This window comes from Alligator sinensis, unplaced genomic scaffold, assembly GCF_000455745.1.
Source record: "Alligator sinensis unplaced genomic scaffold, ASM45574v1 scaffold1295_1, whole genome shotgun sequence".
NCBI classification, from domain to species: domain Eukaryota; kingdom Metazoa; phylum Chordata; order Crocodylia; family Alligatoridae; genus Alligator; species Alligator sinensis.
Window position 1 is genome coordinate 2292490 of NW_005841880.1, and position 22188 is coordinate 2314677.

Sequence of the window (22188 nt, forward strand, 5' to 3'; positions counted from 1 at the left end):
GGGCGAGGCGGTGCCGCGGGGGCGTGGGCGCGGTGCCAGGTCAGGGGGGCCGGCGGGCTGCGTCCCGGCTGCCAGGGAGGGTCCGTGGCACCGCAGGGCATTGCCACGTCATTGCCGGCCAGCCCACGTGCCCCCTGCCATGTGGACCCCCGGGGACCCGGGCGGCAGGGTTTGCCCCGGCGTAGCACCCGGATCAGGGGAGCCTTGTGGGTCCCCGGGCAGGACGGAGCAGGCAGGTGCTCCCAGAGGAGCGGGGCGGGCACGCGGGGTTTCTGCCCGCGCCGGCCACGTGGCCTTCCACCCTCCAGGGCTGGGACGCTGCCTCCTGGCAAGCCGCCCCCGTCCCCCCCATGCAGCTGGGATCTCCCAGGCATGGCAGGGTCTGGCCTTCGGCATCTGTCTTTGCAGGCATAACTTCCGCCACGTGCCAGCCATAGCCCCGTCCCGCCGTGCCAGTGCTCCCGCTGGCACTTCAACCCCGGGGGCTCCTGGCTCTCCGCTCAGGGTCAAACCTATTGCTCTATTTGGGGTCAGGGAGGAATTTTACCCCCTGGTCAGATTGGTTTGGACTGGGGGGGTTGCCTTCCTCTGGAGCCGGGGGCTCAGCCCTCTGCCTGGGATCTCTCGAGCATCTATTAACAATCTTTTATAGAAGCATTGCATTGACTGCCCTGGGCCCCCTGCTTTACCCGTGGTGGGGTCGGGTGTGATGTTGGGAGGCTGCAAAGGGGACCGATGCTCCGAACTCCTCTAAGCCCTGCACGATGATCCCTTTCCGGGGGTCTCCAGTCCCAGAGCTTGATGCTCGCGGGGACCATAGCCACAGAAGGCCACGCAACTCCATTAATTGGCCTGCGGAGGTGATGGCAGGGCTTCCCCAAGACCCCAGGAGTGGCTGTAGCTCCCAGCTGTGCTCCCCCTTCCAGCTTCCAAGTCTGCAAGGATGGAGCATTTGCTCCTGGACTCGGAGTCTCCTGCAAGGTGCCCAGCCTCCACGTGGGCGGGCACGCGCTCTGCATGACCACGTTGGGGAGTGACGGGCACTGGATGCCCCAGAGATGATCTTGCCCTCCCCAGGACATCTGGCCACCCTGCCATGATGAGTGTTCATTGCCCAAGAGGGGTGAGGGCATGGTTGGGCAGAAGAGCTATGGGGTAGGTTCCTGGGGCCTTATACAGCTATGCAGGGAGCAGTGAGCCCTGGTCTTACGGTGTCTCTCCCATTGCAGATGGCGCGCCCGATCCAGGTGAAGCCAGCGGACAGCGAGAGCCGTGGAGGTAGTTGTCATCTCTCCTTGTTCCCCCTCCCTGTGGGTTTGCTGGCATGGGAGCTCCTGGTGCCTGCTAGGGGCACTGGCCTGGCCTGGCGGGGCTCCCTGCCCTGGCACCGTGGGCTCTGCATTGTGGTGAAACACTCTCCCCAAGCACCCGAGGCTCAGTCAGTCTAGCTGCACCAGTCTTGGCCCCGGGCAGGGGCGGCCGTGCTTTGCAACGGAGCTGGACATCCATGCTGGGGGGCAAGGCTGCAAAGGAAAGCAGGGAACTGGATGCATGCACCCATCGACTCTCACCCACCTCTGCAAGCTTACACCCAAATGTCAGGCCTCCACGCTGCCTTGGTGTGTGTAGCTCCTGCTCTCTTCCCTGTCCAGCCTGCTAGCTCTCTGCCTGGCACTGCCCAGTCTGTACTGCATGCCCCCGCCTGCCCTGCACCGCACTTGCCAGCTAGGAAGATCCCCAGCTCCTGTTGTTTCCCCTAATGCCCACCCCCTTGATTTTTGCATCGATCCCTTTTCCAGCCCCTGCTAAGGGGCAGCAGCGGAGAGGGGACGCGCTGGGTGCGGTGTCGAGCTGCTACGGAGGCACTGGCAGCCTTGCTGGCTTTCGTGTGCCAGCAGCTGCATGGATGAGGCAGGCTGAGCTGGGGCATGTGGGGATCTGTGTTTGTTCACACCGGAGATCGCACCAGTGGCAGACGGGGGACGTGTGACCCCGGGCGCTGCCCACGAGCCCATCCCATGTGTTGCTCTTCCTGATCCAGCTGGCGCGTTCCTTCCCGCATCTCGCCTGCCTGCTCTTCATGGCTTGCTGCTGCCTTCTTGAGCAGTTTGGGGGAGGTGATGCTGTGGGAGGCTGTTTTCCTCTGTTTGGTGGCACATCCCAGGTACCGCGCTGAGGCTGTGATGGTTCCACAACTTTGCTTTTAATTGCCGGTGATTATTTCCCGGCATTTTGCTTGTCCTGATACTCAAGTTCTGCACTAGCAGGAACCAAGCAAGTTCAATGTTCAGGAGCGTTTACTCCATTTACCAGATTTTCTTGCGTGCAGCACACACTCCCGCACTCCTCGAAGCTGCTGGAAATTGCCGTGCGTGTTACATGCAAGAAATACGGTAAGAACAGTTTTTAGGGGCCGGAAGGGACCTTGCAGGTCATCGGGTCCAGCCCCCCTGCACTTGGGCAGGAAAGACGGCCGGGGTCGGATGACCCTAGCAAGATGGGCATCAAGGTGCATATTAGATTTCAGGGCATGTTGTATGTGAAAAAATACAGCAGTGGCTGGCTTTTCCAGGTATGCTTCTGGTAGCACCTGTTAGGTTGTGGGAGCCTAACTCCCTTGGGCTACCTTGGGGGAATCCCTGCTGTCATGCCTCTGGGAAACAAAGACGGGATTTTCCAAAGCCTTTGATGGGTCACTAGGCAGCTTCTGAAAATCCCGTCCCAGGCTAGTAACAGGAATGGATTCTGGTCCCGAAGAGACTTCCTTATTTTTTAAGCATGGTGGACTTGGGGGTTTACTCCCTCAAACGTAGGTCACGGACCCCACATGCACTTAGGCAGGCGCGTAACGGCGCTGCCAACCAGCACCGCAGCGTGTGCTCCTGTACTCCCATAGACGGGCTCCCCAAAGCATCTGCGTGCAAGATGCATGGGGATGCATGAACACACGTGTGCCTGCTTGCACCAGTACCACACACACGCACGCCAGACAAAAAGGGCAAGCTGAGATCCATTTATTAAGCCCTCCAACTCTGTTATATCTCGGTATATAGGAGGATATCACTGTACATTAATTCCCTGCCATAATGGAAGCACCTTGGAGGGGGGAAAAGCTCTCTTTTCCAGCCTGTATTGCATACCTGAGCTAGCAAACCTCTGCAGATGGAGGCAGCCTCTGAGCCATATGCTGGAGCCCTGGAGAAGGTGGTTCATACTTCGCCAGCCCTTCCCCTCGAGCTGCCCAGCGAAGGACAGCAAGGCACTTAGCAGGGAGGAAAACCGAGAGCGATCGCAGATCGTGCAACCCCGATTGGATCCGTCTGCGCCCCGAGTCTGCAGTCTGATGTCTGTACGCCCCCTGTCCAGGCAGGGTTGAGTCCCATGGGTCCGGCCGCAGGACCGGGGCCCCCGGGAGGCGTCTGGACTGGCTGGTGCCCTGCTTGGGGCAGGGACCGTACATCTGCAGAAGCACCGTGGATGCAGCAGCGGCTGATGAAATAATAATCATAATTAACGTCCTCCTTTGCCCCTTGGAGAGCCAGGGGAGCCGTGCCACTGATTAGCCGTGGCATCGCCTTCGCGGCTGCCAGCAGGGAGCGGCTCTTGCCGGGGGACGGGACAGCGCAGCGGTCTGGCATTATACACGCGGCTCCATCGACTTCAGTGAAACCAGTTTTCTCGGGTCCATCAGAACGAGAAAGGCCATTGCATTCAGGCTGTTAATTATTGTCATCTCCCCCCCCACCCCCCAACACATACCAAAATGAACTTTATTATATTTAAAATAGCCAGGCTTTTCTTCATTATTGATCATTAGGCTCTTACCCATCTGGAGAAACTTCTGTCCCCAAGCGTCTCTCCCTGCCAGAGCTAGGAAAAAGGAGTCGCACACATACACTCCCAAGAAAAAGCATTTAAAACACATTTGTCCCTCCTCCTGCCCAGCAAAAACAGTGAAAAAACGGCATTCTTTTTTCACCCACGCACGGGAAATTCAACAAAAGTTTTCGCTTTATTTTTTTTTTTTTAATGCAACTTGATTTTTTTCAGCTGAAAGAGTTTTTTCTATATTCCATTTTTTGTCCTGGCAAAAAAAAAAAAAAGATCCAATGAAGGGAGAAAAAAAATACTCAACCGGCTTTTATTTTTCCAAGCAGACGCCTCAAGAAGGTCACCAATACTTTCCTGTGGAGGACATTTTAAACCATTTGGAGGGGAAATTTGAAGAAATCTGGGTTTTCTAGGCCTTTGTATTTGATTTGAATGCTCCCCCCCACTCACTATGTCTGTCCTGGGCATCGCCACTGCAATGCACCCACTTCTGGGGTTGGAGCAAGCCAGCCTGGTGCTTTCTGCTGGGACGAGAAGAAATCAGTACTGAGGCCTGTGAGAAAGGAGAGTTTGCACTGAAGCCTGTGCGTGCAAGGCTGCCGGAGAGGGGGCTCACACTCAGCACCACGCGCATCCATCCTGCCTGGTTTTATTTAAGTCCGAGTCCAGTCTCCACTGACGGACCATTGGGGAGCAGCCTTGGGCTAAATAAACGCCTCCCCCGAATTGTGATCTCGGGACGGCCCCGGGCCATCCACAATCCCTAGCACCTGATGCTGCCCGGTCCTCACAGCCCACTCCCGCTGACCAGACAGTCGCAGTCTGGCCGTGTCTCCAGCCGCCAGGTCTCAGACGGATGCAAGGTCCCAGTGTTTGCTTGATGGGCTCTGCGCAGCCCCGAGAAAGTCCAGCCACCAGCAACAAGGCTGGGACAGCAGCCCCTGGACATGCCCTGCGCCGTGCAAGAGCCTGGGTAAGGAGAAGAGAGCGAGCGCCGAGCACCACAGGGACTGGGCTCCATCTGGCTTGATTATTTTCTTCCTCAGCTTCAGGGTAGGGAGAGCATCTTGCATTTCCATAGCAACTTCCAGCCAGCCGCCTGATATACCGGGATCCATTCGCTCGCCCTGGAAATGCAGCCGGTGCTAGGGTGGAACGTAGCACAACAGCCGCCCCAGGGTTTTGTGGAAGGGCAGCTTCGGGGGCCAGCAGTGTCAGCTCTCGCTTCCTCTTCGTCCTGTGGCTGCGTCCCACCTCTTTGCTTTTCTGCGGGGAGGTGAGTGCCGAGCGCCGTCTCGCTGCTTGGGCTAGATCCGACGGGCAGATGCAGCCAGCTCTGGGTGAGAACAGCCCTGCGCACCCTCTCCCACCCACCCTGTGCTGGCGGCTCCACCCCAGCTGGGCAACGGAGACCAGAAACGCATCCGTTGCAAAAAGAGGCTCCGAGGCCTCTTCCCACCTCCGCCGCATGCCAGGTGCAGCCGTGCCTCGGAAATGATTCGTGTTCCCGGTTCAGAGCCGAGGCAGCGGGAACCGGGGACGTAGGCTCTTGCCCTGCTCGCTGCCCTCCCCTCTCGCCCAATGACCCCCGTGCCGGCGGGGCAAGGAGAACCACGCTGCCCATGTGCACGTGGCAGGAGGTGGGCGCACGAATTGGGGTGGTGGCCTGGGAGCCAGGAGCTCCTGGGTAGGGGGCTCAGACTGGGACTGGGCCTCCGTGGCGCTCGGTGCTGTGCATACCTACGCCGCCCGCACCCCCAGCTCCGGGACTGGCTCGCTGGCATCACGGCGCCGCTTTCCGAGGTGCGAAACAAACCCGAGCCCCCCGGTTATTAGCACGGAGGACGGGAATGAATCACGGGGGATCCTTCCCCCTCGTCGGCTGTGAGCCAGACTTGGTGGCGGGGCCACGGGGATCTTTCCCCCACAGCACGCGGCCCTCTTCCTGCTCCCAGCATAGGGTGGAAGGAGCCTGCTGGGTTTCCCAGGAGCCGCGGCTGCTCTGAGCCGGCAGCAATAGCTCTCCCGAGCCCATTAGCATCGTATTAGCGCCGAGGAAGCGCCCAGAGATGTATTGTGGGAAGCATCCCGGGCAGAGCGGCTGTGCCAGGCAGGGGCTGGCCTCCCTCCCCTGGCTGCCAACAGCTGGCTGCCCAGATGACCTAGTTCTGGTGGGCCGCGCGTGTCCGCGGCCCTGCTTCTTTCTCCAATGGGCGAACCGCTCAGCCTTAAGCCCCCCTCCGCCATTCTTCATCATTGCTCCGTCAGGGATCTGCTCCCTGCCTGGACCCTCCTTCCCCGACCCCCCCGCCTGGGTGCGAGCGACAGTCTGCTGGAGCCCGGGTTTCCATGGGAACACCTCTCCAACAGTCGGGGAGAAGAGACAATTTTCGTGGTGGCTGGACCGCGTGGGGAATTGGCAATGGGAGCTGGAGGGATGGGGGGACTTGCATCTCCCCTTGCAGCAGCTGCCCGACGTGGCCGCGCTCCTGCATGACGCTGGGATTCAGTGCCAGGAGCTCTGCACCCCCCCCCAGCACCCACCAAGGGGCACAGGGGCTGCAGACCCCCCTATCCCTGGTGGGGGAGAGAAGGAAGAGGCTTGGGGGCAGAGAAAAGCAAGAGCAGACAGTCTTGCCAAGAAAAATGCAACGGAGAATACAAGCCTCGCGTTTTGGAGCCGGGGGTGGCTTCGATTCCCCAGATATTTTTAATCAAAGAGACCCCATCAATGCAAAAACCCTCCAAATGATCGGTGTAAGCAGAGAGACATTTGGGGGGGTATTTAAAACCTCTCCCCAGTTTGTGAGCTGGACTGCTTGGTGGAAATGACGGTACACTTTCCTCGGGGCTGCTATACCTTGCTATATTGCCAGTGCCCGGATTACATCATGAATTAAGACCCCCCCAAAAAAGTATTCACAAATGAATAGATGGTGAGATCTGATTTTTTTTTTTTTTTTAAATACCCTCCGGTGCTCAACTCTTCACGTTTTCAAGGTTTTCTGTGCACCTGGCAGGGCTAGATTGGAAAGGCAGAACAGACGGGGAGATGCCCATACAAGCACCCAGATTGCAGCGGAAAACCCCAAATATCCCAAGGTTTGTGATCTCCTTGCCATAGCTGCTGGCACGGCGCATCGTTTTCATGGGGTTTTATCCCCCAGAGTGACAAGGGAGACGCGGCGTGGCCGCGAAGCCCCAAACGCTCTCCAGAGAAGTCGGAGTCGGATGGAAAATCTGCAGCTCTTTGCAACCGCTTTCTACCGCCGGCTGGATTTCACGGCGGCGGCGTTCCCCTCGAACAATACTTCTCATGGAAACTAGTGGCCTCGCGGTCCCATCATCTGTGCAGAGGACTGAGCTCCTGCTCCCCGTTGCAAGGGGCAGGCTTTTTACCCAACAAGGGGCACGTCAGCAGTGCAATGATTTATCCGGCATCACCATGCAACGTCCCGCCCTCCCCAAAAATCCCTCTTGCAAAACTAGTCCAAACTGCCCATCTGTCTTGCTAAGTTGAGGCCCTGAAAAGATTCCTCCTTTCCCAGGTGTTTCTCTGGTCCCTTTTGACCCCCTCGGGGCAAGAAGCCGCGCTTTGCGGCTGCAGGCCGGGGTCGGATGGGATCCGACAGCTCAGCTTAAAGGGATTCCTTCAGGTCAATTTGACCTTCCAGTTGAGTTTTGTTCGAGGATCAGATTTTTGTTTCCAGTATCCAGGATTGATGGAGCGACTTCCCTGATTTATTTCCTGCCTGTGCCAACCCAGTCCAGATGCTGCGTTCAAGCAGCACCTGGCCATGTTGGCAGCCCCGGCACTGCTGCATTTCCTTAATATCCCAGTCTTTTCCATTCGTGTCATCATCTCTCCTTGGTATTTCTTCTCCCCCAGACCCCCTCTCAGTCTTGCCCACCTGTTTTCTGTCTGAGGCGGGGTGGGGGCTTCATTGCCACGTGTCTGCACAGCGCCAAGGCCCGGGGTCTGATTCTCCTGGCCTTGCCCTACCCCGAATAACCAGCGACCGCAGCACGGTGGGATGGACCGGCTGCTCCACGGGGCAACGGCCACGTTCATTGTCACCGTTCAGATGCACAGAGATGGTGACAAGTGTTTAAATGTGCACAGTTTTAATAACCTGGAGAATCGGGACCGGTGCCAGCCAGGATAGGGGCATAGTCTCCAGGGGCTGATGCGAGCACGCATCGGGGGTAACTCAGCCCCGTGGGTTCGAACCCTTTTGATGTGGCGGGTCAGATGGGCAGATGTTCGCTCGGCCTGGCCAACCCACGTGGGTGCCACCGGAGCACGTGTGTGCAGGCGTGTCTTTGTGGGCGCTGGCCTGCCCGTCCGTGTGCGCACGCTCATGCGCCGGCCGGCCGTGCGCCGGGAGTGCGTATCTGTCTGGCTGCACGTCTCTCTCTTCCTCTTCCCCCCCTCCCCTTGCTGCATGCGAGCGTGGCTCGGAGGGCATGCGCGGTGGCTGGAGTCGCGGCGTGAAGGCATGTGTGAGCCTGCCATAGCATGTGTGTGTGGGTATGTGTGTAAGCACCGTCCCCTCCCCCATGCACACACGTGCCGGCTGGCCTGCCCTTGTGCTGCACGTGTCTCCCCTGCGTGGTGCACGGCTGGGTGGGTTACCTGGCCGGGGAGCAGGGAGAGGCGGTGGTCGCTGCCTGCAGTGCGCAGGCTCCCCCCAGCCCGCTGTCGCTCGCAGACCTGTTGGTTTTCAGGTCACCGCACTCCCGCGCAGCCTCCTCGCCGTCCTCCCTGCCGCCCGTCACATTCGATCGGCTCTGCGAGACGCCGGCCCCCCTGATCCTGTCACTAGCAATAAGGAATCCTCCCTCGCCGGGCCTGCCGGACCCCGTCCTGACGCACCCGGTCCCCGCGGGGCACTTCTCCTGTGCCCACGTGTAGGGGAACAGGGGCGGGTGGCACATTTTCTTGGCACGACTCTCTAAAGGAGGCAGGACCGGGCTGTAGCGCTGTACATGTGACAGTATAGGGAGGCTGGGTCCCACCTCTGAGAAGAGAGTGGGGTGTAGTGGGTAGAGCAGCTGGGAGCTCAGGTTAGGCACGCATGGGTGGAGAGGAGAAGCCTAAGGCCTCCACATGGTGTTGCCTGCACCCAGGCAGCTGTGCGCACACGCGATCCAGCTGTGCACTGCCAGGCTGGCATGTGGGAGTGTGACATGTGGGCCCCCGATTCCTCGGGGGGTAAAACTGTGCCCCTTCACGTGTCCGCAGCACTGAGGCAGCTCGGCTGGCGTGCCCCTGTGCCCGTGGCCAAGCCCTCTGGCTTGTACCGTGGCTGTGGGAGGCCGCGACATAGAAGCCAGGATGCCCGGGGTCCTTCCCTGTCCCTCCGGCGGGAGCTATTCCAGGAGCCTCGGTGGGGCAGCGCCAGGGATGCGTTTCGGCCCTGGGAGAGGAGCTGGCCAGCGGGCCGTGTTCGAGATCGGGCTCCCCAGCCCTCGGTCTTCAGGCTGCGCGTCTCGCAGCAGGTTGATGTTTCCGTGTTTCCCGCAGGGGACAGGAAGCTCTTCGTGGGGATGTTGAACAAGCAGCAGTCCGAGGACGACGTGCTCCGGCTCTTCGAGCCCTTCGGGGTCATCGACGAGTGCACGGTGCTGCGGGGACCCGACGGCAACAGCAAAGGTGCGGGTTCGCGGGTGTCTCACGCCTGTCCCACAGGTCGGACCGTCCCGCGCCAGGAGCACGTGGCGGCGGGTCTTCCTCCCCGATGGAGGGGGCTGTATCTTGGGGCTGGGATGGAGCTGTATGCTGGGGCGGGATGGGAACGGACGGAGAGGGAGCGTGCCAGGCTGAACAGAGAAGGGCCTGAGCACCAAAACCCACACCTGGGATTCGGGATACGTTTGCCGGCGGGGCTGTGAGGGCTCCCCTCGGCCCGCACTGAGATGCAGACTCTGCCCCTAGCCCGCCCTCACCTCCCAGCTGCCCCCTTGCTCTGCTCTCACCTGCTCCTGTCTCTCCAGGCTGCGCCTTTGTGAAGTTCTCCTCTCACACCGAGGCCCAGGCGGCAATCCACGCTCTCCACGGCAGCCAGACCATGCCTGTGAGTATGAGGCCGCGGGGCCCCGTCCCCGTTACGGTGACTGCTCTCCATCCACCTGCGGCTGAGACTTGCCACCATCACTCAGCCTCCATGCGCGCTGTCCCGGGGGGCTGAAACGGGGGGGTGCGTGTGGATTATTTCTCTGCCTGTGCATCTCGTTGTTCGCTCCCTGTACATCCTTGCCATCTGTCACCTAGCCGCTCGTGTTCATGGGTCGTTTCCGGCAGGGGGTACGACTGTGAGCGTGCATGGGGGGAGGACGTGTATGTTCTTCCGGTCTGTCTAGACGCACGTAGTTGTGCGTGCAAGTGCCTTCCAGCAGCCTCTGGTTATGGCCGTGTGCATCTGTGGCCAGACTGGGGGGGTCGGTGCAAGTGTGAGCCTCCTGGGGTAGAGCACAGCTGTTTGCGCAGTGCTTGCTCACCTGTGCATGCGAGTGCAAGGCCTGGTGTCTGCGTGCGTGTGCCCATCTGTCACCGGGGGCCAGTGTGCACGCATGTGTGTGTGTGTGTGTGCGCAATGGGCGGGAGGGTGAATATTCTGGGAGATGGCGTGCGTGGGCGTGAACACATTGTGGAAGCTCGTGGGCGGGAAAGCACAGCTGGGCCCCGGGTGAGCCGAGCTGTCACCGTGCCCGGGGGGTGCGTTCTGCGCCGGTGTCACCTGGCTTGCGGTGGGCGGGAGTGCGCGTTGCTATGGCAGTGGGCAGGCTGGGACGCAGCGCACGTATGTCACCGCTCTGCCGCAGACACGCTCCTGGGGAAGGGTGTGCCCCGGTGCTGGTGTCCTCGCGAGTGTGCAATGCTGGGTGTCCTCGTGAGTGTGCAATGTGGCCTGTACCTCCCTGCTGCTGCCCTCGCTCTGCCTGGCACCGGCATCCGTAGCCGGGCGCACAGTCTCCTCCACCCAGCCCGGTGCAGAGGGGGTGCGCTGGTCCCGATCTCACCTGGGGCACTTCCATCCTGCTCCCCCTCTGCCTCTCCTCCTCCTGCGCTGCCTCTCCTGCCTTCCTCCGCCCTCACTACTGTGCTCTCTCTCCCTCCCGGTCTCCTCTGTCCCCTCTCTCTGTGCATAGGGTGCTTCTTCCAGTCTAGTGGTGAAGTTTGCTGACACAGATAAGGAGAGGACCCTGCGGCGGATGCAGCAAATGGTGGGGCAGCTGGGGATTTTCACTCCTTCGCTCACCTTGCCCTTCAGCCCGTACAGCGCGTACGCGCAGGCTGTGAGTATCATGAGGCCCTATCGCTGTGCCGCAGAGACCGGGGCGGGCGCCCACCCTGCCGGCTCCCGCGGTGGGCACGTTGCAGGTCTGGAAACGGTTCCCAGGATCCTGGCTTCAGTCGCAAGTGTTTGCTGCTGGCTGGGGTCGGCCCTGGCATGTTTCTGGGAGACGTGGCACCACGGTGTGTTTCTCCGGTGCTGGATGTAGCTCGCGGCCAGGTGACGGTGTCTGTCTGGCCTCCGGGCGAGGTCTGGGAGTGCCAGCTTGAAGCCTGCTCAGCCCGCTTCCTCCTGCCAAATCCAGGTAGGGAGGGAACGAGCTGCTTTGGAGTGGCCCCGAGCACACTTGCGCTTGAGACCCAGAGCCTAGGAGCAGAGCCGGCGTTCAGGCTTTGGCAGCTACAGTGCCTCGAGTTGGTGCCCAGGGAGCGGGCTGCTCTTGAGCTTGGCAGATGGACCCTGGGAGTCCTCGCACCCAGGTGTCTTCCCGCTTTGTTTGTGCACCAACGGGAGCTGCCGGGCCTGGGATGCGTCCTGTAGAGCCGCAGCCTTCCCCGTGGTGGGATGATGCCCCTGCAGCCAGCACTGCCTTCCTGGCAAGGATGCACGGATGCTCGTCCCTTGGTGAGCTAGGAGCCACAGCCCCCCAGATTGCTCTGCCAGCTTCTGCCGTGGCATGCTCTGGCCTCTAGCACAGCCTGTTTCTCTCGGAGCTGGCGTGGCCTTTAGCGATAAGGTGGGGCCTCGGACCTAGGAGAACGGACCTGGTTCTGCTAGAGGTCTCTCGTCTTGCGAGACACAGACTCAGGGCCTGTTTTGGGCTGCCAGATCCTGCAGTACAGACTCGAGCCGCTCAGCTGGAACCCGATAGTCCAGGAGCGGTGCAATGGCCGTGGTGTTATACCAGTGGCATCTGGGCCACGGGCAGAGGCAGGAGTCCAAGTAACCTGGTCTGGTCTTGGGAGGGCAGTACAAAATAGTGTCTCTCATCCCCAGTCAGGCATTTGCATCATTAGGCCACTGGGATACTAAGTGCAAAGTGAAATTCTAGTGGAGGCTAAGGGACAGGGTCAAGGCCATGCAGGGAGTCTGCGGCAAAGCAAGGAATGGACCCTGGATCTCTCTAAATCCCAGAGTGCCACCTTGACCGATGGGCCATCCCTCCCCCCCTGTCCACGTGGAGCCCAACCTGGGATCGTTGGTACCCGGGGCAGCCTTTGTGACCTCCCCCCATGTTGGGGAAGGGTGTTGCATGGGTTTGGAGGGAGGAAGAGCCGCAGAGCCCAGCCAGCTCTGGTGCTGAGTAGGGAAGCCGCTCCCAGGGTGTGGAGCAGGGCGGGAGGGGTATGCCCAGCCTGATGGAGGCAGCAGGGCAGAACAGAGGGACCGGGTGTGCCAGTCAGCTGGGACGTGAGCAGGAGCAGTTGGCAGGACCGTCCTTGTGAAGAGCGATGCTAGGATCTTCACTGTTCAGGAAGAGCTACCAGGTGGTTGAATACAGGTCCCCGGCCACCACCAGCTGTGACTCGGGTGGGAAAGTCTGTGGAAATGGGGACCCACACGGCTCCCCCCGAGGCTCAAGGTTTCCTGCAGGCCATCCCAGGCTTTGCTGCCCGTGCCCGATCGTGCTCAGAGCTGCCACACTGCCTGGGGTGGTGCCGCTGGGAGCAGTGGGGTGACCTGGGACACTCCTGTTCCAGGTTAGCGTCTCTCTCCTGGTACAGGCAGGGGCAGCAGGGGAAAGGGCATGATTGGTGCTGATGTGGGAAGTGCCGGAGACCTCGCACAGAGAGACCAGAGCCATATGTACACGCCTAGCGTGTGCAAACATGGATGCGACGCTTCAAAATACACACATCAAGCACCTTCCAGGTCCTGCCCCTCTTTCATCTTCAGAGACCCGTTAGTGCTGGAAAACGCGATGGGACCTCCCTGTACCCACCAGCTCAGGCAAGGTAGAGCCAGCTTGGCGCCATGACTCTGCTTCCTACTCGCTCAGCTGTCTGCTCACCTATGGCCACGGAGCCGGCGGTCCTGAGCGCCCACAGCTCTCCTGGGGTCTGTAGGCGCTCAGCACCACTGCACATTGGCACTGCTTTCTTCTCTGCATCGTTCTTTCTTGCCCTTTGCTGTGTCTCTCGAGGTGGCCTTCATCTCCTCTTGGCCTCCAGCCTGGTCCTTCCCCACTCCTCCTCCTTGGCTTCACCTGGCCTTTCCCTTGACTCTAGACTTGGCCTCTTCTTCTTCTTCCCTCTTGGCTTTTTCCTCGGTTTCTCCCCTTTTCTGCCTGTTGACACTGGAGCTGCCTCATGATTTGAATTGGGACCGTTTCCTTCCAGAGACCTCGGGTTTGTCAAAATCCTGGGTTTCTTCTCTCCCAGGAGCTGGGCTTCTGACCGGTTCCTACTCATGCAATAGCCTAGGTGTGACCCAGCCTTCCACTATTCGTTTACTTATGTGGTTGTGGAAGAGAGGACATGAGGGAGAGGTTTCCTAGCAAAAGCCATTTTAAAACTATGCCAAATATTAACCCCAAGAGCCGGGGGGACGTCCAGAGCCAGGCATGTGCTCGGTCAGTGCCCAGCCAGCCCCTGAAGTGCTCAGACGTTCCTGCAGTGAAGCACCGAAGGGGAAGACTTGGCCCTCATGGCACGAGGAGATGCAGTTCCTAGAAGGATAGCAAGTGATGGCCTCTCATGGACCTGAGGAGCCTTGTTTTCATAGACATTAGGGCTGGAAGGGACCTCGGAAGATCATTGAGTCCAGCCCCCAATGCATTTGCATCTTATCAGGCTGTTGGTCTTTCACCAGCCTCTTGTTTTACTGCATCTCCAGGCCAAGGCAAGCACGCGAGACATGGTCATGATGTTAAGGATCATCCCAGGCATCAGGTGGAAAAGGAAAAGGAAATGGTGACTGTACAGAGAGACCAGAGCCATTTGTACACGCCTAGCGCGTGCAAACATGGATGCGACGCTCCAAAATGAACAAGCTTAAATGTTATAAACCTATTTAATTTAATTAGGATTAAACCCCATGACGTGTACAGGCACCCCAGGAGTGGGCAGCATCTCCCACGGACCGCACCATCCGCGGCCCTGGGTTTGCTACTGTCATTATAGAAGTTATAATTGAGAGTGGCTCTCTACTGGAAGACTGGGGAAGTTGGGAACTGGCAAACGGTCCCTGAGTTAAGAAGTGTTTAGTTAGTTGCAGGCAAAGGGTCTGCCGAGGTTGCCTACTGCTCCACAGTAAAACCTATTGTTTAGTTCTTCGCACTTCACCGACCCCGGAGATCACGGCAGATACTGCTCTTGTTCTTCCCCCCGATGGGCTTGCCCCAGGCCCAGGATTTTCCTGCAAGCTCTGCAGTGCAGGAGCTGTCAGGCCTTGACCAGGCCCAGATAGCTGTGCTGTGGTCTTTCCTAGAGAGCTGGGGCGGCTGCGGGGCAGGAGTTAACAGGCCTCAAGGCACATCTGGCCAGACTTGGGCTAAGAGATTTTGGCAGCGAGGGAGTTGTGTTAGTCCGGTGCCATTAAACTGCCCTCCAACCTCCCGCTACCGTGCACCCCCCACAAATCCGCGTCATGGGCCCTGTAAATCAGAGCAGATAAAAATGGACTCTTATATTAAAATTAAAAGCAAGTTTATTTTCTTCAAATCAGACTTTGATTAAAATGAAAAACTTTTTTTTTTTTTAAAACAAGCCTATTTAAAGGCCAGTGTGAAATGCCGGCAACTTATATGAGGGCCCGACTTTACTACCATCTATTAAAACAATTTAAATGGCATTTAAAAAAAGGGAAAAAAAGCAAGTGGTGTCTTTTTGCTGCCAAAGCCTTGAAGAAAGCCAACGCTTTGAACCTGAAGGATATTACTGGCTAAGCCCCCACTTTATTGACGTGCAAAACCAGGTTTTGACCCCTGCAGCTTTTTCTGCAGGGAATATTTGAGTTGCTTGAATTTATTCAGCGACTTTGGGCCAATGGCTGGTTCGTACGGATTTAAGAAATCAAGCGGGAGTTGATAAAAGCAGGAAAACGTGCTTTCATCTTCCAGTTCGTCAACAGAAGCAAGGTCTGCGAGGACGAGGTCTACTAGGTCTATCGTCTCGAAGGACGGCCCGACCGGAAACAATCAGGCCGATTCACTGACCATATATAATAATTGAAATACGTCCTTTGACACCCCCTCCGCGTTTGCTTCTGTTTCCGGCCCGTTTTATGACCATTGCATTTAACAAATGAGAACGAGATAAAACTGCCGCTTCCGTGCATTTTTTTTTTTTTTTCCGACCGAATGCAAATTTCCCACAAAACGCCACCCGGCAAAATCCTGGGTTAAAAATAGAAAGGAACCATCTCGTCCGCAAAGACACGCATCGTTCCTCGTTTCCTAACGTAATAAGGAAACCCGGAGCGAGCGTACGTGAGGACCCAGGCTGGCTGAGATAAATGCGTCTCCGTGCCGGTTTGCAGAAGGCCACACGCGTGTCGCGAGCGGGCGTCTTGACGTGCAAGCAGACGGCGCCCGACTGGTGAGAATCGCCCTTTCCCGAGGAAAAGGGCTCCAAAGCACGAGATTAAAGTCCCTGCTTTGAATCGAGGCTTGCTGCTCGCCGATCTACAGGAGAGATTAAATCGCTTGGATTTCGAGCCGTCCAGCCTGGTGTGCAGCCCCCAGCGGCGGGCGGTGGGTGCTTCGGGGGACAGGAATTTTCCGCCTGGAAGCCGAGCGACGTCGTCTCCCGGGAGCGACGATGGTGAAAGCGGCTCCCGCCCTGCCCTGCTGGGCTGGATTCTGCCCCGAGCGTGCCCTGCTGATGCCCGTTTAAAGAGACAGCAATGCCAGAGGCTCTCGATTTCGGGGAGCGGCTCAGGGAGCTAGCGGGGTGCATAGGAGCCAGCAGCTCCTTCTCCTGGGGCGCAGCGCCAGGCCTCTGGAGGTTCCCTGGTTTCTCCAGGGGTGGGTTTGTGGGTGCAGCATTCGCAGAGAAGGGGCATGCTTTGTTGGAGCAGTAGGATGCAGGCAGGCCCTGGGGGTCTCTCTCTGGCGCCCAGTACGGGCTGCCAGGGGTCGCCCTCCCAGCGAATCCTGCACCATTTCCTCCCTCTCGTTCTCGCCCGCGAACGGTGACGGCATCAAACGCTCCCGCAGGGCTTGCAAAGGGGCCGGGGAGTGTTGTGGCCAGGAATAACCTCTATGGCGCCGTGCGCACTAAGATTTGCATAATCCAATCTCATGCTTCGGAGCACCCCGGCGAGGGCTGCGGGGGTCAGGAAGGAATTTGCTCCCCGGTTCCCTGGGCCTCATCCACGCCGTCTTGCTAGCCAGGTGCAAGGGGGTTTGCCTTTCACCGAAGCACCGGGTCACTGCCTGGGGGCAGGATCCGGACCCCGAGGCACCGTTCCCGTGCTGCCGTGTGTTTTTAGCGTGCTGCGTGTTTCCGAGTGAAAGCAGAAGGCATCGCAGGGGGGAGCCCCGCTGAGCTGACTTCTGCCTTGCAGGGGAACAAGCCCCTTCCTCTGCTGGGGCAGACCCTGAAGCCATCGCAGGGGCTGGCTCCCAGGCTGTGGCCCTAGCCCCCGGGCTGCCCCTGCGGGAACCGTGACTCGGGCGAGCCTGTGGTTCGCGGCCCCAGGAGATGGAGGGCAGCGACGGTCTCCCTGCAATCTCACAGCCCAGCCTGCCTCGGATGTGCAGGCCTCCGCCAGCCTGCTGGCCGCTCCCTTGGCAGCTCCCCCACGCAGCTCCGGAGGAATTTGGGGTGGGATCTGGTGCCTCCCAGTGGCCTGTCGGAGGAGAAACCCGTGTCCCTGGCGCTGTAGCTGTGTTAGCAGGCATCGAGCGGGTGGCGGGGTGGCGCGGGGTGCTGGACCCCTGGGGCTGGTGCCCAGGCTGACGTGCAATGTCTTTGCAGCTGATGCAGCAGCAGACGACGGTCCTCTCCACCTCCCACGGCAGCTACCTGAGCCCCGGCGTCACCTTCTCGCCCTGCCACATCCAGCAGATCGGCGCCGTCAGTCTGAACGGGCTGCCGGCCACCCCCATCGCCCCGGCTTCAGGTATGTGCCGGCCACGCCTGGCTCCGAACAAGGAAGGGACCTGGGCAGGCCCGGTTGTGCGGCACCCTGCATGGCCCGAGGGCCAGCGCACCACTGCAAGGGCACGCAGGACCCCGTCGTGTGCAAACACCGAGTCTGACACCTGGCATCCCAGTGCTGCGAGCTCCCTCACAGCAGTGCCCTGCCGCAGCTAAGCATGTGCCGCTCTCCCCGGTCTAGACCGGCTGGGGTGCTGGATTGCTTCCCCGCAGCGCTAACGCTGGCGGCCGGTGGGAGCCAAGCTAATGCAGGATGGATTTGTCTCTTCCCCCTTCAGGGCTGCACTCGCCTCCTCTCCTGGGCACGGCTGCCGTTCCAGGCCTGGTGGCGCCCATCGCAAACGGGTTCACCGGGGTGGTGCCTTTCCCCAACAGCCACCCGACGCTGGAGACCGTCTACACCAACGGCCTCGTGCCCTACCCAGGTACGGAGGCTGCGGCGGGGCCTTCTCCTCCCATCCTTACTGGCTCCCGGGATCGGCCCCAGCCGGATGCGGTGGTCTCTCTCCAGGCTCTCCCCATGGGATCTAGACCTGTCTCTCCCCAGACGCCTCCAGGCTCAGCCCCTCATCTCAGGAAACAGCCGGAGACCAGAGCTTGCCTGGCGTCCCTGCAAGCAGCTTTCTCTGGTGCCAGGGTGGGGAGCACGTCTCCCTTCTCATCCCTTTCTCTTTTTCCCTTGCTCCAGCCCAGAGCCCGTCGGTGGCAGAGACGCTGCATCCAGCCTTCACGGGGGTCCAACAGTATGCAGGTACCTGTCCCCTTTTTTTACTACTCTTCCTTGGGCCGCCATGGTCTTAATGTCCCCCTAGTAACCTCCTTGTTTTGTCTCCTTGACTATAGCCGTGTACCCAGCCACAACCATCACCCCGATCGCCCAGACTGTCCCCCAGCCTCCCCCCCTCCTACAGCAGCAGCAGCGAGAAGGTGAGGCCCTGAGCTGGGGCGCTGGGCAGTGCTAGGGGGCTTGGGGGCATCCCTTGCTGCAGCGCAGCCCACGGTGGGGCTGAGTCGCGTGCACCGATGGCAGTGATGGAGGGCGAGGACAGGGCTGGAGGATGGCAGGGCAGACGCAGGGTCCACAGCTCCTGCTCTGCTCAGCCGTGCATGCAGCTCCACTTGGGAGGCTGCCTTTGTGCTCTGGGGACCCAGAGGCAGCCCGGCGGGGAAAGCGAGCATCTCCTGCCCCACTGCCGCGGCTCGGGCTGGCTGACCCAGGGGCAGCATCAATGCAGCTGGCTCTCTCCGGGAATGGCTTGCTGCTCGCACCCCTAGGCTGGCATTGGCAACCTCAGCTCAGCTTTGCCATGTGGTCGGTTCTCAGATGATGCTTGAAAGGTCCACGGCCTGGTGCACCTGGACCCTAGGGCCACCCCGCAACGCGGCATCCACCGTACTGTACCGAGCAGTGCCTGGCTTTTGCCCCATCCTTGTCGCAGACTGTCCAGTATCACCGGGGGGACCTGCAGTTATCTCGAGGCCTTGTGGCGTTCGCAGCTTGGGGTCACCTGTGCATCCCTGAGCTCTTCCCTGCAGGCGGGGAGAGCAGGGCAGCGAAGGCAGGGGGCATCCAGGGGTCTCAACCAAGATGTTTCCCCAGCTGACCCCACGTGTCTCCCCGCTTCTCTCGGGCACTCTGCGTGCTTCCACAGGCCCGGAAGGCTGCAATCTCTTCATCTACCACCTGCCTCAGGAGTTTGGAGACAACGAGCTGATGCAGATGTTCCTGCCCTTTGGCAACATCATCTCCTCCAAGGTGTTCATGGACCGAGCCACCAACCAGAGCAAATGCTTCGGTAAGCTCCCTGCCGCGGGGAGAAGGGACAGCAGCAGGGGAGAGGGCAGGAGGAGAAGCCACGTGAGACAGCAGCCACCTGGGCACGTGCAGGGAATCGGCTCTCCGTCCAAAGGTTGTGGGGCACCAGGCATCCGGGTCCTGGCTGGGCATGGAGAGGAGGAGCTGGCAGGGGAGACAGGAGGGCAGCTAAATGAGGGGCGTCCTCCCCTGTATGGACCGGAGCTGTGCGTCTGGGGGCTTGAATGTCTGCACCGGGATATGCATGTACATACACCAGGGAACGTGCAAGTGCACACACACCACTGCCAGAGAGGTGTGCGCACACTAGGGCACTAGGCTTACCTTGCCACGGGAGAGTGTGCATTTGTGGAGCAGTTTGCTCCAGGGTCCTGCCTCAGGCTTCCCCTCTCTGTTGGCGGGGGGCTGTCGGGGTGTGCACATGTGTTTGTATGCTCACGAGAGACAGAGGGAGAGTCTACACGGGCTTTTTGGCACCAGCCCCTGCAGTCACTGGCCCAGAGGCCTGTAGACCTGGCCTGAGTCATTTAATAAGCGTGGGTTGGGCTGCTGTGTTTATGGCTGGGGGTTTTGTGTGCACGAGGAGGACACCTGAGCATGAGCACAGGGGTAGGACGTCCTCAGGAGGGGTGGTCTCTAGGCAGGGGATGTGTGTGCACATGTGTGTGTGTTTGGATGAGGCTGAGGGCAAGGTTGCATAGATATCTGGCTGGGGTATTATGACCCCAGCACTCGTTCCTGCCCATGGCAGGGGGTTGGACTTGATGATCTGTTCAGGTCCCCTCCGAACCTAGAAACTGTGAGCTGTGCCTCCAGACCCCACGTGCGATAGGACCATACCTGCCGCTGGCAGCTCCTTTCGCTCCCACCTCCCCGAGGCTCTTGCTTCCTGCCGGCCTGGGGGGCAGGCGCCAGCGCGGAGCAGTGCCGCTGGCCGTGCATTGGGCTGGCCTGTCCCAGCAACTCGGCCCCGACCAGCCGGGCTCTGAGGACCGGATGCCTGTGCTGCTGCCCATCCTGGTCTCTGTCCTGCAGGTTTTGTGAGCTTTGATAACCCCTCCAGTGCCCAGACAGCCATCCAGGCCATGAACGGCTTCCAGATCGGGATGAAGAGGTTGAAGGTTCAGCTAAAGCGACCCAAGGACGCCAGCCACCCCTACTGACAGTAGGTGCAACCCGGAGTCGGTGTTGCAGCACAGGTAACACGCAAAGCCTCGCAGCTCCTGCTGCTTCCCCCCCCGGGCCACCACCCACCTCCAGCCCTGCCTTGCAGCCCCGTCACTGAGACCCTGGCTGGAAGGGCAGCCGTCAGCTCTCCATTGCTTAAGCATGTCCAGTTCTTGACCTCTGGTGCAAGTGGATGTTAAATCCTGGTTTCTTTTGCATATGACAATGGCATTAGGCTGTGCACAGGTGAGCGGACGAATCCACCGGTTCATTCATTGTAGGGCCCGACCCTGCCTTGGCCAACAAAGGTGGATGAAGTGGGGCTTGCTGGTATTGCTAACACAGGGGGAGCATCCCTCGTTGTCTTTGGACCAAGAGCTGCTCGAGTAGCCTGTCGGGGAAGCATCAGGGATGGATGTGCTCCAGGAACCGGGACAGACGGCTGCTTGCGGGTAGCTAGGAGCTTGGAGCCTGGTGGGTTTGGTTGGGCGTTGAGGATCCAGCTACCTGGCAGGGGAGATACCACCACGAGGTGGTTTTGCTTGCCCGGCAGGGCAGATGCCCTTCCTCTTGGCCTTGGCTGACATGGTGCAGTCGGAGGGTGAAGACCTGTCCCTTGCACCGTGGACAGGCTGATCCCTGCTAGAACCTATAAATGCCTCCAAATGCAGGGATTGCAGCTGCACGGTTTATGGTGGAGGGGGATTGCTTTCGGGTTTTCCCTCCAGCTTGCTCCCTCGGCATTTTGGCTGGGGGCAAGTGAGATTAGGGGGTCATCTGAACTCCAAGACCTCCGGGCTTGGGGCCTGCCTGTAGGATGCCTGCTGCGGGTTTGGGAGTATCTGAAGGCCCAAGCTAAAGAGTCTGAGAGAGAGGTGACGTACCAATGGTAGTGCCGCAGACTCGAACGATTGAGCTCTGTTTAATCAATAACATTGGCAACAGATTTGGCTGATTTGGCGCATCACACAAAATTAAATTTCAAAAATTCCCCCCAAAACAATAATAGCATTTGCAGTGCGTCACGTGTGACGAGCCCTGCAAAGCCCCCGGCCCTGTACGGGGCATTGCAGTAGGCAGGTGGGTGCCCTGGGGGCTGCATCTCCAGCAAGGAGAGGATCGGTGGATGGTGGGCATTGCAGCTGGCACCCTCTTGGCCAGGTTTTGTTGCTCGAGGAGAGGCAGCTGCATGTGCTGAAGCTGCTGCAGGGCCTGGGTCTGCTCCCCTAATGCGCTGGAGATGTATATGCTTTTTAAAAGGGCAGGGTGAAGTAGCTCACCCTTTTGTATGTGCTGGGTCTGGACTGGCTCCACATAGCATAGCCCGTGTGAGCGGAGGGGATGTCTGCAGGGCACAGGGCAGGTGAGGTCGTACCAGGGCAGACACAGCAAAACCAGGTGTAAACCACACTGGCGCCAGAGCACGTACCCAGCGTCCCCGGAGAGTTTCTACCCCGGCTGCTGCTTCGTGCCAGAACCTGCCCCGCTTTGTCTTCGCTGTCTTGCTGATCCGGGCTTTGCGCCGCTGGGCAGCCCCAGGGCAGGGGGTTCCCAGTTGTGGTCTGAAGACCGCCGTCACGTCCCCCCAGGGCAGGGGGGGCAGTTTGACGAGCAGCCTTCACCTGCTTAACTCGCGTCCCCCTTTGCCCCCAGGTGAAGGCAAAAGTCCTGAGGAAGAAATCTTGCTTCAGGTCGCTTGACAAGCAAGGCCAGTAAATTTTACAGACTCTTTGGATACTGCCCCTTTCCTCTCCCCTCTCCCCCACCAAAAAAAAAACCTAAAAAAAAATAAAATGTGAACGGCCGAAGAGCAGCGAAGCGCTGGAAGGGCTTGCCAGCTCCCCCGGCGGGGGACCTTCTTGCCACGACGGTCCCAGACCGCTCGGGCCAGGCCTGGACTTGACGGACCAAGCCAAGTGTCTCCAGGTCACGTGAGCACCTCCCGGGACTTTGGCCTCCCCACACCCCCGAC

General features: G+C 59.6%; 1 protein-coding gene across 2 annotated transcripts in view; it reads left to right on the forward strand.

Moving 5' to 3' along the window:
• Window positions 1–22188, forward strand: part of CELF5 (CUGBP Elav-like family member 5) — a 41215-nt gene extending 19027 nt beyond the window's left edge. The window contains exons 3-13 of one of the 2 annotated variants that reach the window (XM_014528008.2): window positions 1230–1278; window positions 9359–9487; window positions 9829–9908; window positions 10984–11130; window positions 17051–17195; window positions 17512–17658; window positions 17922–17984; window positions 18077–18160; window positions 18886–19029; window positions 20085–20248; window positions 21870–22188. In XM_014528008.2, the coding sequence (XP_014383494.1) occupies window positions 1230–1278; window positions 9359–9487; window positions 9829–9908; window positions 10984–11130; window positions 17051–17195; window positions 17512–17658; window positions 17922–17984; window positions 18077–18160; window positions 18886–19029; window positions 20085–20212 (1116 nt within the window). In that variant the 3' untranslated portion in view covers window positions 20213–20248; window positions 21870–22188. Of the gene's footprint in view, window positions 1–1229; window positions 1282–9358; window positions 9488–9828; window positions 9909–10983; window positions 11131–17050; window positions 17196–17511; window positions 17659–17921; window positions 17985–18076; window positions 18161–18885; window positions 19030–20084; window positions 20249–21869 lie in introns of both variants that reach the window. The other variant, XM_025196468.1, reaches the window with a different exon arrangement.